The 18709-nt window shown below is 44.3% G+C and overlaps 1 protein-coding gene across 3 annotated transcripts in view; it reads left to right on the top strand.

Annotated features, from left to right (window-relative positions):
• KLF7 (KLF transcription factor 7) overlaps positions 1-6629 on the top strand; it is a 96918-nt gene extending 90289 nt beyond the window's left edge. The window contains exon 5 of one of the 3 annotated variants that reach the window (XM_084997896.1): positions 346-6629. In XM_084997896.1, the coding sequence (XP_084854022.1) occupies positions 346-397 (52 nt within the window). In that variant the 3' untranslated portion in view covers positions 398-6629. 3 annotated transcript variants of the gene reach the window in all.
• The last annotated feature ends 12080 nt before the right edge of the window (positions 6630-18709 follow it).

The following is an 18709-nucleotide window of genomic DNA, read 5'->3' as shown; positions in this document are numbered from 1 at the left end:
CTTACCATGTGCCAGGAAATCTTCTAAGCACTTTACGGAGATCATCTCATTTCATTCCCACAACCCACCTAGGAGGTAAGCGCTGTAATTATCCCCGTTGTACTGAGGAGGAATTAAAGAACAGCGAGGTTAAGGTGCTCAGAGTCATACAGCTCCTGGAAGAGCTGGGATTCAAACCCAAGCAGGCTGAGCCCTGAGCTCCCCTTCCCTACACACCGCCTTGTCTTCTCAACTCCCATGCACTGCCTCTCTTGAAGGCAGGAGGAGTCATTTTCTAATGGGTGAAGGAAGTGGAGTTCTTCACCCAGATCCCTCTAATATCCTTGTTGTTTTTCTGTCTCCTAGGTGTTTTTCCAGGTCTGACCATCTTGCCCTCCATATGAAGAGACATATCTAAGAAAGCTAAAGGCCAGAGTTGCCATGGCATCGGCCATTGTCTGAAGGAAATGCCGCGAGGCGGGGCTGGACTTCGAGCGGGGACCCATTGCCTCGCAGGAGAAAGTTCTCACTGATAAACCTCTGTGTACACACACGCACACATGCGCACACACACACACAGTCATGCACTCAGCTATATTTAAAATATATACGTCTATTCTTTATGCCTTGCCCTAGCCAGATGGTCGAAGATGAAGAAGAAGGGAACCCGGTGAACTCAGCAAGGCAGTCTGGCTGCTGACTTCAGCACTATTGGAATTATTTCCCGCTGTTGCCAATGGAAATCAAAGAAAATGGCTGTGACGTCTCTGCAGGTGGACGGCAGTAAGAGGGGCTCATTTAACTTGCTTCTCAGTGCAACTTGATAGGAGAATACAACGTCTTAAAGTTGCATATGTGTAGCACTAATGTTTCTTTTTAAATAGTTGGGGGAAAATGACCTAGAAAACCAAATTGCAGTTTGGTAGCCAAAATTAACTCTTGGTTTATTTGTCCTTTGTGTGTGAAAAGTCCTACTATTCCGTGCGTCCGACTTCCTCACAGAACTGTTGATCAGTTTTGGTTCTTCTTAGTACTATTGAGATCTTTCCAGTCGATACCAACGGCCTTAGCGGCGGCAGACTCTGGAATAACACCTTACACCTTTCTGGCCTGCATTTCTCTAGACTTCACTCTCCAGGGAGGAGTTTTCTTTTCTTACTTTTTGACTCTTGCACACCATATGCACTAGGGATTCTGGAAACTTCTAGCATGACTGCAAAGTGGCCAAGAGAATAAAGTCCTTGATGATAAATCACAGTATATCCCTTGAGCCTCACCTTATTGCCAGTGCTAGATTTTTTCTTTTTAATCTCTCTTTTTTGCTAACGAAAACTTGAAAAGCTTATTTGGAAGCTTAAATGTTTTACCTTTTCTCCATGGACTAAACCTCTCCAGGACTCTCTCTCTCTCTCTCTCGGCACCTGGATGTCCAGCTCTCGAAGCAGCCAATCAGATGGGACATCACACTTTTCTCATCCCCCTTGAGGCATCATGACCTCAGCCTATAGTGATCGACCCCGTGCTATGTGTCATTGCTACCCAGTAACCAGTTTCAGCATAGATGTCGCTACTCTCAAAGGGCAGCTGCATATTTAACTCACTCTGGGTTATGACCTGACAAAAAGCCAAAAATACCACTCTGTCCAGGAGTGAGGAAAACGGAGGTTGCCTCCCAAGTCTGGTGGCTTCAAAAACCATCACCCTCTCTTCCTCTCTCATACCCACTGAGTCATATCACCCCACTTGTTAAAACTCACCATTCAGAATGCTGTTGTGGGAATGAAGGGTGGACATTTAACGAAAGGGTTGAGATGTTTCTCTCATGGTCCGTCTAAAAGGAGAGACACGTTTCTGAGTTTTTTTTTTTTTTTTTTTTTTTTTTTTTTTTTTTTGGCTAGGCCCACCATGGCTTGTGACCTAGAGCACCCGGGATCAAGAGAGGCCTCACACTTACTCTGCAAGCTGACTTCGAGGGGTTACATGCCTCACTTTCCATCCCCCCCCACACACATCCAATATCGGTCTCCATCTACCCGCATTCTTAGCTAGCTGGCACTGGCCTCAACTCCAAAGACTGCCTTCAGGACCATTAAATGGCCTATGCAAGCAAGCGGGGTGGTTATTAGGGCAGATTGTATATTTTGTATATTCTGGGACCATCCCTTCAAGACACGTCTAACAAAACAAAAATGGCATTTGGTCCGCCCATGGTTGCTGCTCCTTCCTACCAGCTGGCTCCCCTCCTGCCCTCCTTTGACTGTTTGATTCATTGACTGTTAAAATGCCAACCCATACCTATTTGGGATGCAAAACTGAAGTCTTTAAAAGGAAATAATGTAAGAAACAGATACATTTATGACAGCAACCTTCAAGATCCTTGGCATTTGGTTTCTCAGCTTTCTACAAACTTTGATTTCACTGAAATGTTGAAACTACTCGTCTGAGGGTAAAGGAGCCTCCTTATCACAAATGCTGTAGCTGCCAATTGGACACTTGGGGCATTCTGAGGTCTGGCCCTTAAAGTTTTCTTTCTCTTTTTCTTTTTTTCAATTTAGACCAAAAAAAAAAAAAAAAAAAACAAAAAACAAACAAACAAAAAAAAAACAAAAAAACTCCACAAAAAACAACAAAAAAAGAAAACCACCCTAAACACACACACACACACACACACACACACACAAAATCTGCCCATTTGCCAGAGGCAATTATGTATATGTTAGTTGGAGGGTATTTAAAAAAAAAATCAGTTTTATTCCAAAGATTTAAAACTAGACATGACTTAGAAACCATTTCTGGAGCACTGCTTGCTGACAATCTCGTAGTTCTCGACTGCATTTGAGTGCATTTGTAGCCAGTCCATCAGGGCATACCATGGGATTATATTTGAATGTGTGGTACATCCTTTCTCCATGAAGGATGTGTGAGGGACCTTGAACCTCAGCTGTATTAAACTGTAGCGCCTCCAGTCAGTGCACTAGATGATACTTTAGATACCCCAGATTGTGTTGGTTCCTTGGTTTCCCTTTCTAGAGCAGCCTCCAGCATGACTGCACGCACACACCAGTGATGGCATTAGCCGTGGCTGCCATGATTTTACAAACGTTCTCTCCCCAGCTGGAGCTGCTCTTGCCTCTCGAAATGCTATTATTAAGGGTTTATGATACTTAATTTAATTTTTGAACTGACCAATGCAAGGCTCTATTAAAAAGAAAGTTTTAAAAAAAATGCAAAAGAGTAATCATTGCTTGTTCACTCCCCGTTGTCATCTGCGGTCTTGAAAAGATCTCATTTGAATGTGGCAGAACAAAGGCCCTTTGGTCTTCATCAGTGTTTGAAATGTTCAGCAATTCCTCTCTCTTTTGTATGAGCGAGGTCCTTTGTAATCTGCTCCTGACCTTTCTCCGAGCAGGATGCACTGAACCACGATGGTGCAGCTTGCTTGCTTCAGGCATCTGTTGACTGTGAGAACTGGCCTGAGAATCTGGTGGGTGCTAAGCGTATGGCTTTGAAACTGTTCTTCTCTAGCCGGTTTGACACCTCTGAATGATTACCAGTCTGGTCTGTGGGGGGTGGAGGGGAGCGGTAGCCGCAGTCATTTTGGATACAGATTTGTGATAAAGAACCCATCATCTCTGAAATGGCAGAGGTGGTTGGAAAGCGTGCTGGAGTGAACGGGCTTTCCAAGAAAAACCCGAAGCTAGTCTTCTTCCAAGAGGACAGGTTATTTAGAACAGTGCTTTAATGGACATTTGAAACACAGGAAACCACTTTCTCATTTAAATTGTTACCTCCCAACCTTCCAGGGGATCTCAAATTTGAAAGGAAAAACCCGGCATGGTGTTTCTTTAGTTGTCCTCTCAAGCACGCTTTATCCAGGGTTCAGAGTTTAAAGTATAGAAAAAGAGTGTTTCTAAGCCATTGACAATTTTGTTTCAATTTGTGCTTCTTTCTCCTACCACATGGCTGTAAGTCAAAGATGTGGAAACCTGAAATTATAATGCTGCTCCTAGCTACTGGCTTCCTGCCCCACTGGTGGTTAATTGGCCCAGCGTAATGCCTGGTGGTGATGAGTATTACGTCCAGAAAAAGAGATGTTTGGATTCCATGACAAAGCTGCATTTTATAAAAATATCAGAGACCCCCAAATGAACTTCATGCTGGCCATTTCCTCTCCTCTCTGTGCTCTCCTTTGCAAAGCCCTTCAGTCTCCCCTCTCCTCCCCACCTCCACCTCCTGTGCCCTTTCTACATCTTTGATTGCCTGCTTATAACAGGGTAAAAAAGACAGCCAACCTCATGCATGATGAGCAGAACTAGTTCCCTTTAAAAAAAACAAACAAACAAAAACCTTCTTTGAATCTAGAGGCCAGAGAAGGTTTTTGGTTTTTTTTTTTTCTCCTAGGGACTTCAGTTTGGGATAAGCTTCCAGATTAGCCATGTCTACTTGCATCAAAGGGGAAATAAATGGGACTTTCAGGGTGGCTCAGCCAGTGCATTCAGAACTTATGCCTGTAGCCCCGACTCCTGAATTCTATGGCAAAGACAAAAGAATTGAACTCAAATGGCAAGAACGACAAAATTTAATGATTAATTTTATTGGTTCACAATGGTTTCCTCTGTGGAAGTCACTTCGTAAAATATAAAGTATAGTGCAAGATACTTTTGGCTTCTCTTGCACGAATTGGTTTCAGGAGAAGGAAGAAGCTTGGGAAAGTCAAGAGATGCAATGTATCTAACTACAAAAGTCAAATTAATTGTTTCTTTTCTAAAAAATCTGAGGAGGGCCAGCTTTTCTGGCCGCCATTTTGCACCCAGATCTTTGCCAAAGTGAAAAGTCATTAAGTAGAACCTGGTTGAAATCTACTCGCGGAAGCGTTCTTTCCCTGGCATCTTCCGGAAGTGGCCGAGGACAAGTGTGGGGAGGGAGGAGGAGGAGGGAATTTGCATTCCGGGTCTGGATGATGGTAAACATGGTGATATTTCCCTTTGGAAACTAGAGGGGCTGGCTGGCCTGAGTATACATCAATGCCTCTTTGATGGCCTACTTTCCTCAGTGAGGATCTTTGGGAATACTTGAGTTGGAACAACAAAAATGTGTCAAAGGAAGCAAAAACTGTTTGTAAATGTGAGATCCCATGACTAACTGCCTGAGGCTTTAGGATTTTCTCTCGCCTTTAACCCTCTCTTAAATCTCCTCTGTGGGTTCCTAATAGATCCCGGAAAAGGGACAAATAAAGCTGCAATTAACTCTCTCACGTGCACCCTTCCAATATAGTACTGTATTCTTCAGGTGTCTTGCATGTACGTACAAGTCCTCGGAAAACAGGTAAAAAGAAAATGGAGAGAGAAATCCTAGGCCGTCGCTTCACAAATATCCCAAACGAGATGACTCTTTTCAAACAGGGCTCCCTCTCAGCAGTCATGAGGGAAGGTTGATACGTTCTTTGTTGGGGACTGTTTATACAATTTTTTTCAACTGTGAGCTTTGGAATCGTAAACTGCTTTGACTCCAGCTTCTGTCTACTGCCATAAAATGGATCCCACGTCAGAATAATGAGGGTGGTATGAGTGCACACAGCTGGACACGTGTGCACCTGTACCTAATGTACCTTCGCAGAAGGAAAACACTTAGGCTACTGACGTTTACGAGGAGTAGCCACCAGTGCCTACTATCTTTTGGGGGGGATGGATGCTTATAATTGCCAGTATATTGAAAACACACTGGGAGTTCCACATAGAGGGGAGGGGCTGAGGGTGGGGAGAGGGGACATTTTAATCCTAGGCCTTTGGGCCCGGGGCAGAATGATTTCTGCAAATCTAGGTCCTGAAAGGCTTTGGGGCTCATTGGCTAGTTCTCAACCTTTTTTGCTTTTTGTTTTTCTCAGCATGCATTTTCTACCTAACCCCAGACTTGGTTGCATTTCTTTGTCTTTCACTTCTGCTTCATTCCAGGGAGGAAAAATACACCTGTTATGGCCAAGATCTCCTTGCTAACACAGAGGCAAAAATAAATGTTTAATGTTTTTGAAGCCTCCCCCTTCCTTTCCATAAGCCCCCCACCCCAGACTCCTTCTCTCTTGTCGCCCCCTTCCTCCTCCCACCACATAACTTCCCAGCCACCACTTTTCTTTCCAATCTCTATGACCCTCTTAAAAGTTGCTCGAAGACCTTTGTTTTTGCACTATACATTTCCTTTTTGCCAGATGTGTCTAACAAGTGTGTTTGGAGAGACCTACTCCCAGCCCCCTCCCCTCCCCCACCTCCCTCGGTCACATGCTCTCAGGCCTTCTCTGGTATTTATAATATATCACAGAAGTACCCAGTCTTATAGCCCTCGGTTATGCCTTTTTTTGACATTTTATTTTTTTTAAGCTTTTTATATATATATATATAAATATATTACTTTGTCAAGTTTTTTTGCTGTACAAAAGTCTTAAGATTTAAAACTATTATTTGTATTATATGATGGTGGTATGTTAATGTTACAAAATTATTAATGAAGAAAAAATTTATTTTTGTTACTGGTCTGTTTCATAATTCTTTTTTAAATTGGTATATTGTAAGATATCTATGCAAAAAATGTTATGTGACGCATTTTTATTTAAGAATGTAATATGTGTAATAAACAGTAGAATGTGTTTGGCCTTGGAATGCCTTACTGTATTTCTCCTTAGCCTGTTTCGTCAGGGAGAAAAAAAATCCTCAAAGGGACACAAATGGGTCCTTACATACCTCATGAGAGTTTTCTTTCTCAGAGGAGGGGAAGGCGAAAGATTGTATTAGGTCATTTGTCTTTGTTTGGGAGGTCGCTGAGTGTGTGTGTGCATGTGTGTTTTATGGTTTCAATGAGGTAGCTCAATGCCCAGATAAGAAGGAACACTGAAGACGGTTTATTTCTTCAAGGGGAGGAGGAGAGCAAATGGTTGGAGGTTATGAAAAGCAATATTTTAGAACGAGGTGGATTGTGGGATGTTATTTGTTTGGGGGGTTCGGAGCAGCTTATTGAAAGCCGTTTATTTGGAGAGAAAAGGGAAAAGTCGGTTCTGGGATGGCATTAATGAGAGCAGATTTGCGGAGAATAACTTGAAGCAGTTGGTGGAGGAGGGAAGAAGGGCAAAGGTGAGAAGAAATAATTGAGGTGGGAGTCAGTTTACAGGAGGAGGCTGGTGACAAAGTGGGGAAGAGACGGCTGGTCAGAGGCAGCGCTATTTGGGCGGCTCTGCGGAGTACCAGCAGGGTGCAAATAGAAGCGGCCTGGAAACCAAGAAGAGGGAGCATTCCCAGAACTGGAAAGAATACTTACCAAAATCTTCTCTCCCACACATGATTTCCAGGAAAGAACATCCAAGTAAAAGCAGGAAGGCAGAGCACCTGACTGGTGTTACGATCCCAGCCCCCCTTGCAGAGCGCATCCCTGAGAAAAGTGGTGTATTCCCTGGGAGCGACAGTGAGCACGTTTGTCCCCTGCACGGGACATGGTGCTACTCAAGCTTTCTTTTCACACTTTGGACTTATGAACACCAAAAGAATGGTGAAGCTGATGGCTTGTGTCCTCCTCCTAATAAAACTCAAGGTAAAGAGAACAGTAGATGCTTCAGGGGCCAGGGAAATATTTTAGAAAATTATCAATATCTATTGCCATGTCTTTCCGTGCAGGCCTGTGAGCTGGACAGCAGGGCCAGCCAAGGCCGGCTGATGGGAAACTATAGGCTCCAGTGGGAGAAACACTGAGCCCTGGAGTCCACAGCCCTACCTGGTGATCCCTGGATGTTTAGTAGACCCATGACTAGCTGAGTAATGTAACCTTCTCATGTCCAAAGGGCATTGGCTTAGAAATGTCTTTGCATGAGGAAAGGTAATACAGTTTTGCAGTAGTACTTAGAACAAGGCTTATTTTTCTGTAAGAATAAGCCTGACATGTCAAAGGATATCAAATTGAACGCGTTAGGTAGGGGACAACCTACACTGCGCTGAAGTGATAAGAGGGGAAGCTACTAAGTCTAGTCTTTCTGCCATGAGGAAAGGAGATGGCTTACATAGTGAATATTCTAGATGACTGAAGCTTCCATATTTAGACACATGACTTTTGTTTAAAATGTGTCTGGAAATATGTTACCCACTGCACAACTTTTCAAGCATCGCTTTTTGCCACATAAGGTGCATTCAGGAGTTCCCGTTGTGGCTCAGCAGTTAATGAACCCAATTTACATCCATGAGGATGTGAGTTTGATCCCTGGCCTTGCTCAGTGGGTTAAGGATCTGGCATTGCCGTGAGCTGTGGCATAGGTTGCAGATGTGGCTTGGATCCCTCATTGCTGTGGTTGTGGTGTAGGCCAGCGGCTCTGATTGGACCCCTAGCCTGGGAACCTCCATATGCCCTGGAGGCGGCCCTAAAAAGATCCCCCTAAAAAAGACAAAAAGGTGATTTCAGGGGTGGCTCCAGACTATCCTGCTATCTGACCCCACACTAAATGACTCCAGTCTTACCCCAAGCAACTTCCTTTGCTGCATCCTTATTTGGAAGTTGCAGGGTTTTTGTGTGGCAGTGTAGCAAGCAGGTATCGCCTTGTCAACTCACAGATCAGAGAAGCAAACTTGGTAACCTAATAAGCGCAAAAACATAACTCTAGATCAACAGGCAGTAGTCTGAAAGTGTAACCTGGACAACCTAGGGGAAGAAAGTGCACAGGCATTGTGAGGGCTCTAATCTGGGGTCACGCATTCAATTGGAAATTCTGTGCTAATAGAAAGAAACCTCGTAAAAAGCAGGGCTCGGTGGAATTGATAAATAATTTAGTAGAAATAGCTCATCTTCCACTTAGGATTATAGTTAGAAAGGGAGATGGTTAAAACTTTTAACTGGAACCTGATTTTGAGATGACAGTGAATGAGCATGGTTTTCCAGGTTCCCTGCGATAAGCAGATTCATGATTCCTTCTTCAACATTAAACATTTTGTCTCAGCTGTTCAAAACGACCAATATTGCCTGGCTTGAACTTAAGCTATTGTTTCCTTAAAAATTCTGCCTGATCATAATTTAGTTGTGCATAGATAGCATCCCACTATGTATTTAAAAATACGGAAACAACCAAGACACCTACAAGAGGGGGCGAGAACAAGATTTACCTTTGATTTGAATTTTTACTTCATTTACACTGCATTTGAGCCATCCAATAAGACTGCATAGTAATGGAATAGCTGTAATATACCAACATGACACTTTGCCTTCCCAGAGAGAAATTGGGACTTCAAGAGGGCATGTGACTTCGAGAAGGCCCAAGGGGCACGGCAAGTGACAGTGCTGGCTCCCAGTTCCCCTGGTTCTGAATTTTCCTCTCCCCCTCACTGCTGCTCCGTGATCTAGGAGCTAACTTGATGCGTATGTGTGTCTCCCCATGACTTCGCCATTGACAACACTGACTTAATTTCCCCATTTCCTTCTCTTTAGTCACAGGTGGTAACCTATACTATAGATAAATCATCACTTTCTAGAATTGGAAGGGATCTTAGAGATCTCCTTCAATGCCACCATTGCTCTTGAGCACACTGGGGCTCAGAGAGATGGCAACCTGCCCAAGGTCAGACAGCACGTCCTTCGCAGAACAGGAGTCGACCCAGAGTTGTTGATATGCTCAACTAGTCTTGGCGATGGTATTTCTTCCACTTTAGTCACTTGAGTGCAGCCTTCAAGATTCTTGTGATACCCTTGCACTAATATTTCCTGAATAGTTTTCTTTAACTCGACCCACTTTTTAAAACCTTAAATACCTGGGTTAGCTTTGTCCTAAGCACAAATTTCTGAAACCACTGATTGGATTGTTTTCCCTTTAAATATAAGTGAAAATAAAATTTTACTCAAAATAAAAATGCTCATAATTGTGTTATATTAAGAGACTCAGTTACCACTGGTGGTATTGGAGAGGCATTGTTCTGTGCCATTCTCTGAAATCTATTCTGTACCATTTCTCTTTAGCTAATTATTTAGTCCATATGATGCTCCTTGGAGCACATTTCAAATAGAATCTAAAACTAAGTGCATGTGAAAATTTAATAAAGACTGATTTGATGACTGGGAAGTTACTTAAGGACCCAGAGGTCTCTTAGGAGGAAGAAGATAATGTGGCCGTGAGTGGAATGAGCTTGCATCGTCTGCCTTCCTTTCCCCTCCTTGGAACACCCATCTTCCCTCAGGAAAAGGCGCTCTCCGAGGATAGGCTCACGGCCAGGTCATGCCATTATTCTGCGAATGGAGCCCTGAACATTAGGCATCAGCTACATCAAGGAAATCACCCTTTCCTCGCGTCTGCCCATCGACAGTCAATGCCTAGAAACAGATGCATGCTATGAAACATGGCTTCAAAAGATGTATTCGCCTTCATGGCATGTTTCCTGGGATCCCCCACTTACCTCTGTACATGCATACAAACACACACACATACACACACCCCGCTCAGCCTCCCAAATATTCTTCCAGCCAGCTTCCCGAACCTGACATTCTACTATTAAACATTTAAACTTTTTTTGCCCCCAAACTTTCCTATTTTAAAACTTCAACTAGAGAGTTCTCTGATCACCTAGAAGGTTGAGGCTCCTGCATTCTCATCGCTAGGGCGCTGGTTGCTGCTCTGAGGTGTAGGTTTGATCCCTGGGCCAGGAACTTCCACATGTTGCCTGTGTGGCAAAAAAGAAAGAAAAAATACAGAAACAAACAAACAAGCAAAAAAAAAACCCTTCAACTAGCCAAGAAGAGGTAACTCTTTATACCTTATCCATGATGTGCCATTAGTGCGTATGAGTGTATTCCATCCTTTCCCAAGAAAAGCTTTAAGTGCAAGAAGCATGACAGATGTGGGGATTGTGGAGGATAAAAGTCACAGAAGTGTGTGGTTAACTTTGGGACCGAGGAGGCGAAGACAGGTAAGCCATCAGGCAGGCAGTTCTTTGCCCATTACCATGGAGGCACAGGGTAACAAGTGACTTCATAGAAGGAAGGGGCCAAAGCAATATTTTGTTGCCAGCAAAGTCTCCTATGTCATCAAAACGAGAGTGTACAGGAACCTGGGTCTGTAGAGCTTATTACAGGAAACAGCTGCCAGCAAATGGGTGGTCTCTGGTTTGATAATGGCAATGATAGATTCCTGGTTGTGGGGCTTGATTCTGTTCCTTGAAGCAACAACTTCCAGGGTCCTAGTCTTGTGAGCGAAAAAGTCAAGGTCCCTTCATGAAGATGGAAATGTTTATTCCATCACTGGGGGAATATTTAAAGGATCATCACTCATGGACTCGAAAAGCCAAAGCAATGATGATATGGTCTCTGCAGCTCTACAACATATTATGATCTTGGGCTTGAGTTTGCAAACTGTCCTGAGAAATACATGATGATAGAATCACCAGTTAAAGAACTCAGACTATGAGGAATAAGCATCCTAATCTTATTTACATGCTCCGGTGAACTCATGGAAACAAAGAAAGATTTGCCACTTGAAGCCTTAAGGGAGTTGACTCAGTGTCCAATGGGCACAAAATCACTTTCCATCCCTGCTTAGAAATACCTAATCCCACTCTGTTTCCAATGCTAATATGACGATATTAATGAATGACCAAAATTTGAATCTTGTCTTTGGCTTTGGGAACTTGTAACACTTTTCTGTTTCCAGTCTTGATGTTTCTGTTTTCATATTTGTTCCCATTTATTTTCATTTCCTCTTTCCTCTCTCCCTCCTCTCTGCCTCCTGGTATCTGGTGTTTAGAACTGACTCCAAAGCCCGTTTTGGACTTCTCTTTCTGGTGCTGCCCCAAAGACCTGGCCCTTTGTCCTGCATTCTCCTCCTTCCTCCGTCCTTCCTCCTCTGTATTTTTTTGGTGGCACAATATCCCAGTTGGAGGGTGTTGATTTTCAGCATAATTTAAAATGATGCTACTAAGAGAATGGTTTTTGTTGTTTTCCTGGTTTCCTTAGAAATAGTTAGAAACAGAAAACCGCAGAATGACATGGAGAATTCCAGCCCATCCTTGTTTGTTAAACACTGTGATATGCCAGGCAGTGGGTCAGTCACTCGGCATGTGTGTGTTGTACCAGATGTGTCAGCCACATACACACCCACTGGACTGTTTCTGAACAAGACATATATGCAATAATAAAATAACTACTTGATAACTCTCTTGAACCTTAAGAGAGTCAGGATTGTAAAATGTCAAATATAAATCGGCCCCCTTAGCTCACAGTCCTATCCATTACAATATAGGTGGATTTTGATTGAGGCAGTGTAATTGTCCCCACCTCCCACCCCCGTAGAAGTTGGCCTTGTTTAAATGTACATAGAAGCGACCTGTGTGTGGTGCTGCTCAGGGTGTGAGCCAACGACCTCCTGCATCAGAATCATTAAGCGTTCTTCTTACAGATGCAGTTTTCTGGGGCTCATCCCAAACCTGAATCAGATTCTTTGGGGGGTAGGCCTGGACATCTGCATTTTAATAGGTCCTCTCAAGGTCATCTGCAGAGCACCTCAGAGTCTGAGAAACATTCATATAAAGCAAAACAACATTTTAAAATTGTATTATTTGCTATTGGGTTCTTAGTTTTTATTCTGCAAAAAATTAGATTCCAGAGGTACTTCTCTTTTGCTCAGTGTGTGCTATGTCTGTTCATATGTTTGAGATCCATCCCAGTAAGAACAGCCCTGTCACCAGTTATCGCTGGGTGACTTCCAAGGAGGTAGCTGATCAGATAAAGTTTCAGGAACCTTCTTCTCGATGTGTATTGAGATGCACCTTCTCTGGGTCTTTTCTCAGCAAAGACCTCTGGCGGTAACTCTTTGGGGAGAATGTGCTTTGATTTTGCTAGTTTTGATTCAACCCTCTGAGGTGGCCTTTGCAGCTCATGCTCTGTGCTGAGATGGTTCCTGGCAGAGGTCCTAACCAGGGCACAGGTGCCTGCCTGCTACTAGGACCTGACAACGTACCCACTTTGGGCTTAAGACCCCCCTTTGGGCCCTATTTGTTTCTTAAACCTTTGCTGGTTTTATGCCGTGGAGTCCATCCTTCAAGCAGAAGTGCCCTGGGACTAAGAACTTGGAGGAGCCCATCTAAGTCTGCTGTCTTGTCAGCACAGCCCCTCTGAGCTACGCCCAGTTTTACATCCAGATTGTCATCTATGAAACCAGAGGGAGGAATCCATGTCGCAGTTGGAGACTGTGGGCTTTTCTATATTCTGGGAACCTTGGTCCAAAAATAGGTCCGTGGAAGACCTAGCGGGGAAAAATAGGAGTGAAAAAGGAATTTTAAAGAATGAGTGTGAAAGCTCTTCCTGAAAATGCACAGATACAGATTCCCGCTTATCTCCTTCCCCTGACCAGCAGCACCCCAAAGATGAGGCAGGTGGCTCAGGGACCAGAAAGGGAACTGCCATAAATCGGAGCTAATCTGGAAAGGAAGGATGAAGCAGATACTCAGCAATCAATAGAGCGATGACTTGTTTTGTGGTAAATGTTTACAGCTCTGCTGCTGGGATGAAATCCTGCTGCATCAGAACATGGGCCATTAGAGGTGAAATGAGTTCACCTAATGCCCTCCGTGTGTAATTGGCATGCATCACTCCTCCACGGACGGCAGCCCCCAGTCCCGGGCTCCCAACTGGGGAAAAGATCTTACATGAGCCTCTGCATCCGCTTTACCTTTTATTACTTCATGATGCCCAAGAAAGAGAAAAATGACCGATGCCGTTTCCTCAGCCCCTGCCTGCAGGACGGGCTAGACAAATGGCACTTAACGTTTCCTTCCTCTCCTGACAGTGCTGCTGGGGGGAGCAAACCAGGAAATGAAAACAATGACAGCAGGGGCCGGATGGTTCCTTCATGGACCAAACTCGAGGTGTGATGCCTCGCTCAGCCGCGGAGGGGAAAAGAAGCAGGGCATGTGCTTCCTTGTCGTGGAAGAGGGAGGGCATGAAAAATGCTTTGACTGAAAGCGAGTGCACTAATTGATTGTTAATGACTGCGCAGCCCTAAATGTCTGGAATTTGGTTGCGATTCAATGTAATTTGACATTTGCCAACCATTATTAAATCCCTTTGATGCTCTCCCTGTGCAGCAGTGATGAGCAGCTGATTGGCTCTGGGGGTTGGAAAATGAGGCTGGCTGGGCACCGAGTCAGTGGGGTATCTGGAAGGCAGCCGCTGTCACCCAAGTCCCCTCAGCTTCGCCAGCCTCACACGCTGGCAGGCCCAGTGCCTCGTCTGCTGTCTTCTCCATCCCCTTCTCCAGGTCTGCAGGCTCTCGGCTCTTCCCCGCCTTCTCCACGCGCTGTTCCCTTTCCAGCTCCGGTTTCCCTGCTCCTTTGAAAGCGAACAATCCTCTGCTCTCTCGCTTTCTCTAACTCAAAAGTCAATCCCTCTTTGAAAAGCACAAAAACTTACTACAATTGTATCAAGATTAAAAGATTAATAAAAAAAAGTTGCAGGAGGATTTCATGAAAATCTATTTTGGGAAAAATAGTCCCTGAGAGAATGTGAGAGTCCTTGCCTTCCTCATATTTCATTTCTGTTCTCCTTTGCCTGCTGGCTCTGCCCTTCCTTCCACAAACAAGCATCTTTGCTTCCTCATCCACTGCATCCGGCCAGCATACCTTTCACCCACGCCGCCCCCAAATAACTGCCTTAGTTCCAGCCTCCGCAGCCCCTGTCTCCTGGCTCCCCTCAGGAACTGACATAGTCTCAGGGTCCCAATTCTAATTTCCCATGAGAAAGAATTTAATTGGCCAGGCTTGAGTCTAGGGCTCATCATCGGCTGCATCAGCCGTTGCTGGGGGGAAGTGAGGAGCCTCGGCAAGGCACCCAGTGTTCATTTTTCCAGAGCTGGGAGCAGGAAGGAGGAAAAAAGATGGACAGCCCTAGTGCAATGACCAAGAGGCTAACTGCCTCTTCACTTAGGGGTCAAGTAGCTCAGAATATCCAACAGAGCCTTGCAAACAGTTCTTTTTTTTTTTTTTTTTTTCTTTTTGAGGCTGCATCCATAGCATATGGAGGGTCCCAGGCTAGGCGTCTAATCGGAGCTGTAGCTGCCAGCCTACGCCAGAGCCACAGCAATGCGGGATATGAGCCACGTCTGCGGCCTACACTACAGCTCAGGGCAAGACCAAATCCTCAACCCACTGAGGGAGGCCAGGGATCAAACTCACATCCTCATGGTTCCTAGCAGGGTTCTTTAACCACTGAGCCATGATGGGAACTCCTCTATTTTTTATGTTCATAATTTAAAAAATTTTTTTATTTTTACTACTATTATCATTTTATTTATAGGCAAAGAGGCAAAGAAAAGTCATGATATAAGTTTCTGAAAATTGCTCTTTTTAAACCCAATTGTATTTTAAAACCATTCTCTCAAGTAGTACACCAACAGCTACTTTATTTATACTTTTTTTTTTTAATAGTTATTTCCCCAATACAATTTTTTTTTCCTACTGTACAGCACGGTGACCCAGTTACACATACATGGACACTTTCTTTTTCTCAGCTTATCATGCTCTGTCATAAGTGACTAGACATAGTTCCCAGTGCTACACAGCAGGATGTTGTTGCTAATCCATTCCAAAGGCAATATATATTCGTAATTTTTAATATACTCCAGCACTTACACTGACCCACTTATCTTTGCCAGAACCAATTTCTTCTCATCCACACACTTCTGCTGCATCTCCTTTCCAAAAAATTTAGGAAAGGAATTCCTATTGTGGCTCAGCCGTAATGAACCCAACTTATATTCTTGATGACACGGGTTTGATCCCTGGCACTGCTCAGTGGGTTAAGGATCCGGCGTTGCCGTGAGCCGCGGTGCAGTTTGCAGACTTGGCTCTGATCTGGTGTTGCTCTGGTTGTGGTGTAGGCTGGCACCTGCAGCTCCAATTTGACCCCTAGCCTGGGAACCTCCATATGCCGTGGGAGTGTCTCTAAAAGGAAAGAAAAAAAAAAAAAGATTTGGGGGTGGGGAGTCAGAAAACTTTTCAGGACTGATCTATGAGCATCAAGAGAAAAGCTGCAGCAATGGGAGGAAAAAAAACATAATTCCATTACAGTAAGGACAAAGATGAATTTCCTTATCAATTTATGTCTGAAGGATCACGAAAAGGGTCCAGGAAGAAAGGACGGTGGATGAGGAGTCAGGAGACATTTTCCCCGCTCGCTCTGACTATGCCTCTGTGAGCCGCGTGACCTGAGGCAAATCATTTAACATTTCCAGGCCTCGCTTTGCCTTTCTTAAAAAATAAAAAGAATAGATTAGCTGATTCCTAAATGCCTTCCTCTCCTTAAATTCTGTGATCATATAATTTTGAGGAATATTTGATATAGAAATCATAGACCAGCAAAAGAATTTGAATGGTTCAAAGAAGTATTCATGTTTCCATTCATTCTTGTAGTTCATTAAACAAAAATTAATAATTTTAATGTTTTAGTTAATTAACGAACATTTGAATGCTAGCTAATCTCTGGGGCTAGGCTCTGGATATGCAAATGGCACCAAGCAGATATGATCCCTGCATTCACAAAATGCACTATTCAGCCCATTAAGGAAAATCTTCTCATCTACTTGGCAGTATTTCTGAGATAAACCTTCTTTTTAGGTTTAATGCTGTTTTCTTCTTTCGAACTCTTCATACACTAACGATCTATAGTTTCTTTCTCTTTGTTAGACAAAAGAGAAAAGGGATGAAAGCCTTCTCTCAGTGAGACAATATGAAACTCTTACCTTCAGCTGCTAGAGAAAAACATGACATGACAAGGTAGAGAAAAATGGTCCACCTTGTCCATTTCCTTCTTTGTCAGGTCTTTTTTTTTTTTTTTTTTTCTTTTTTTTTTTCTTTTTGTCTTTTTAGGGCTGCACCTGTGGCATATGGAGGTTCCCAGGCTAGGAGTCTAATTGGACCTGCAGCTGGCGGCCTACACCAGGGCCACAGCAATGCAGGATCCAAGCCGAGTCTGCAACCTACACCACAGCTCACGGCAACGCCGGATCCTTAACCCGCTGAGCAAGGCCAGGGATCGAACCTGCAACCTCATGGTTCCTAGTCGGATTTGTTAACCACTGAGCCATGACGGGAACTTCCTGTCATGTCTTTTCTAACAGGAGTTTCTCTCTAGGTTCAAGATAAGTTCCAAAAGCATTGGAAGACTTTATATTCGAAAATAAATGTAAAAGCATTGTGGAATACAAGCAGACACTAATTATGAATTTTCCTTGAGGGTGACCATCCTGGTCTCTCTTAGTCACTTGAAGATCATTTCAAGAATGACAGAAGTCAACGGGGACCTGCTGTGTAGCACAGGGAACTCTACTCAATACTCTGTGATGTGGGGAAAGAATCTGAAAAAGAGTGAATGTGTTTATAACAATATCACTTTGTTGCACAGCAGAAATTAACACAACACTGTAAATCAACTACACTTCAATGCAATTTTTAAAAATGGAGAGCAGTTCCCGTCGTGGCGCAGTGATTAATGAATCCGACTAGGAACCATAAGGTTGCGGGTTCGGTCCCTGCCCTTGCTCAGTGGGTTAACGATCCGGCGTTGCCGTGAGCTGTGGTGTAGGTTGCAGACATGGCTTGGATCCCGCGTTGCTGTGGCTCTGGCGTAGGCCGGTGGCTACAGCTCTGATTTGACCCCTAGCCTGGGAACCTCCATATGCCGTGGGAGCGGCCCAAAGAAATAGCAAAAAGACAAAAATAAATAAATAAAAAATAAAAATAAAAATGGAGAAAAAGAGGAATGGAAGGAATGAATCCATGGCATTGATGCGACTTGGGTCTGGCATATGTTACCTGCTCCCTAGATGCTGCTGTCATTACCAGTACTAATAGAAAGCTGGCACGTTTCGGGGGCAGCTTCTTAGATCTGAGTCTAATCTTAGTCCTTGAGAAAATAGACCTACTGCTCAACCTCACCCCAGGTCTTGGACTTGGGGGGCCTCTGCTCTCACACCAGGGGAGAAGCGACAGCAGAGGGGCTATGGCCTCTCTCCTTTTCCCTGCAGCCGCCTCAAGGCCGTGCCCCCCAGTCCTCCGCCAGGGACTTGCTAGGCAGGCTGGGGGGCCAGTGTTTCCTAGGTTCAGTCCTGCTCTTTCTCCGGAGACATCATGCCCCCAAAGCGAACCAGTGTGTTCTCCAAAAACACAACCCCCCCGTGGAAATGTTTGCCTTTTTCTTTGCTAAGTGTTATGCTTTCCATATTAGAGGTCTGATTTCCTGCCATTCTTGGAGAGTACCGGGAGGAAGAAGGGTCCGGAAGCTCGGCCCAGAGGGGAGCAGTGATTAAGCGCCCACTCATTTCCGTCCTTTTCCTTCGCAACTGCGGGAAAGGGTTTTGAGGTGTTTCTTCTGCATCGGTTATTTTTGTACAGAAAGAACAGTGGCTTTGTTAAGGGATCCCAGATGATATGCACGGAAGATGCAGCGATTTCCCTTCGGTTCTGTCACTCGCCGGCAGGGTGGCTTTCCGGAGCACCGGCTCTCGGGCCAGCTTCCTCGGCCGGTCAAAGGAGACAATACTCGCTTGTTAAATAACTTGGATTTCCTTCCAAATAAAATGTCAGGCAAATCTAACGTACTATTATTATTGCAAAAGGCTTCTCTCTTGGGAAGTAGCACTCCGCGAGAGGTGAAGAAAAGAAAGGGCAATCCTGAGAAGGGAAAGACACCAGACAGCCTCACGGAAGAATATTCTGAGCTGTTCTCCTCCCCC

This window comes from Sus scrofa, chromosome 15, assembly GCF_054392235.1.
Source record: "Sus scrofa isolate SSC_HxYL_T2T_F1_AM1 chromosome 15, Sscrofa_HxYL_maternal_Yorkshire_Landrace_v2.0, whole genome shotgun sequence".
NCBI classification, from domain to species: domain Eukaryota; kingdom Metazoa; phylum Chordata; class Mammalia; order Artiodactyla; family Suidae; genus Sus; species Sus scrofa.
The sequence above is the reverse complement of the archived record's forward strand: the minus strand, read 5'-3'. Positions and strand labels throughout refer to the sequence as shown.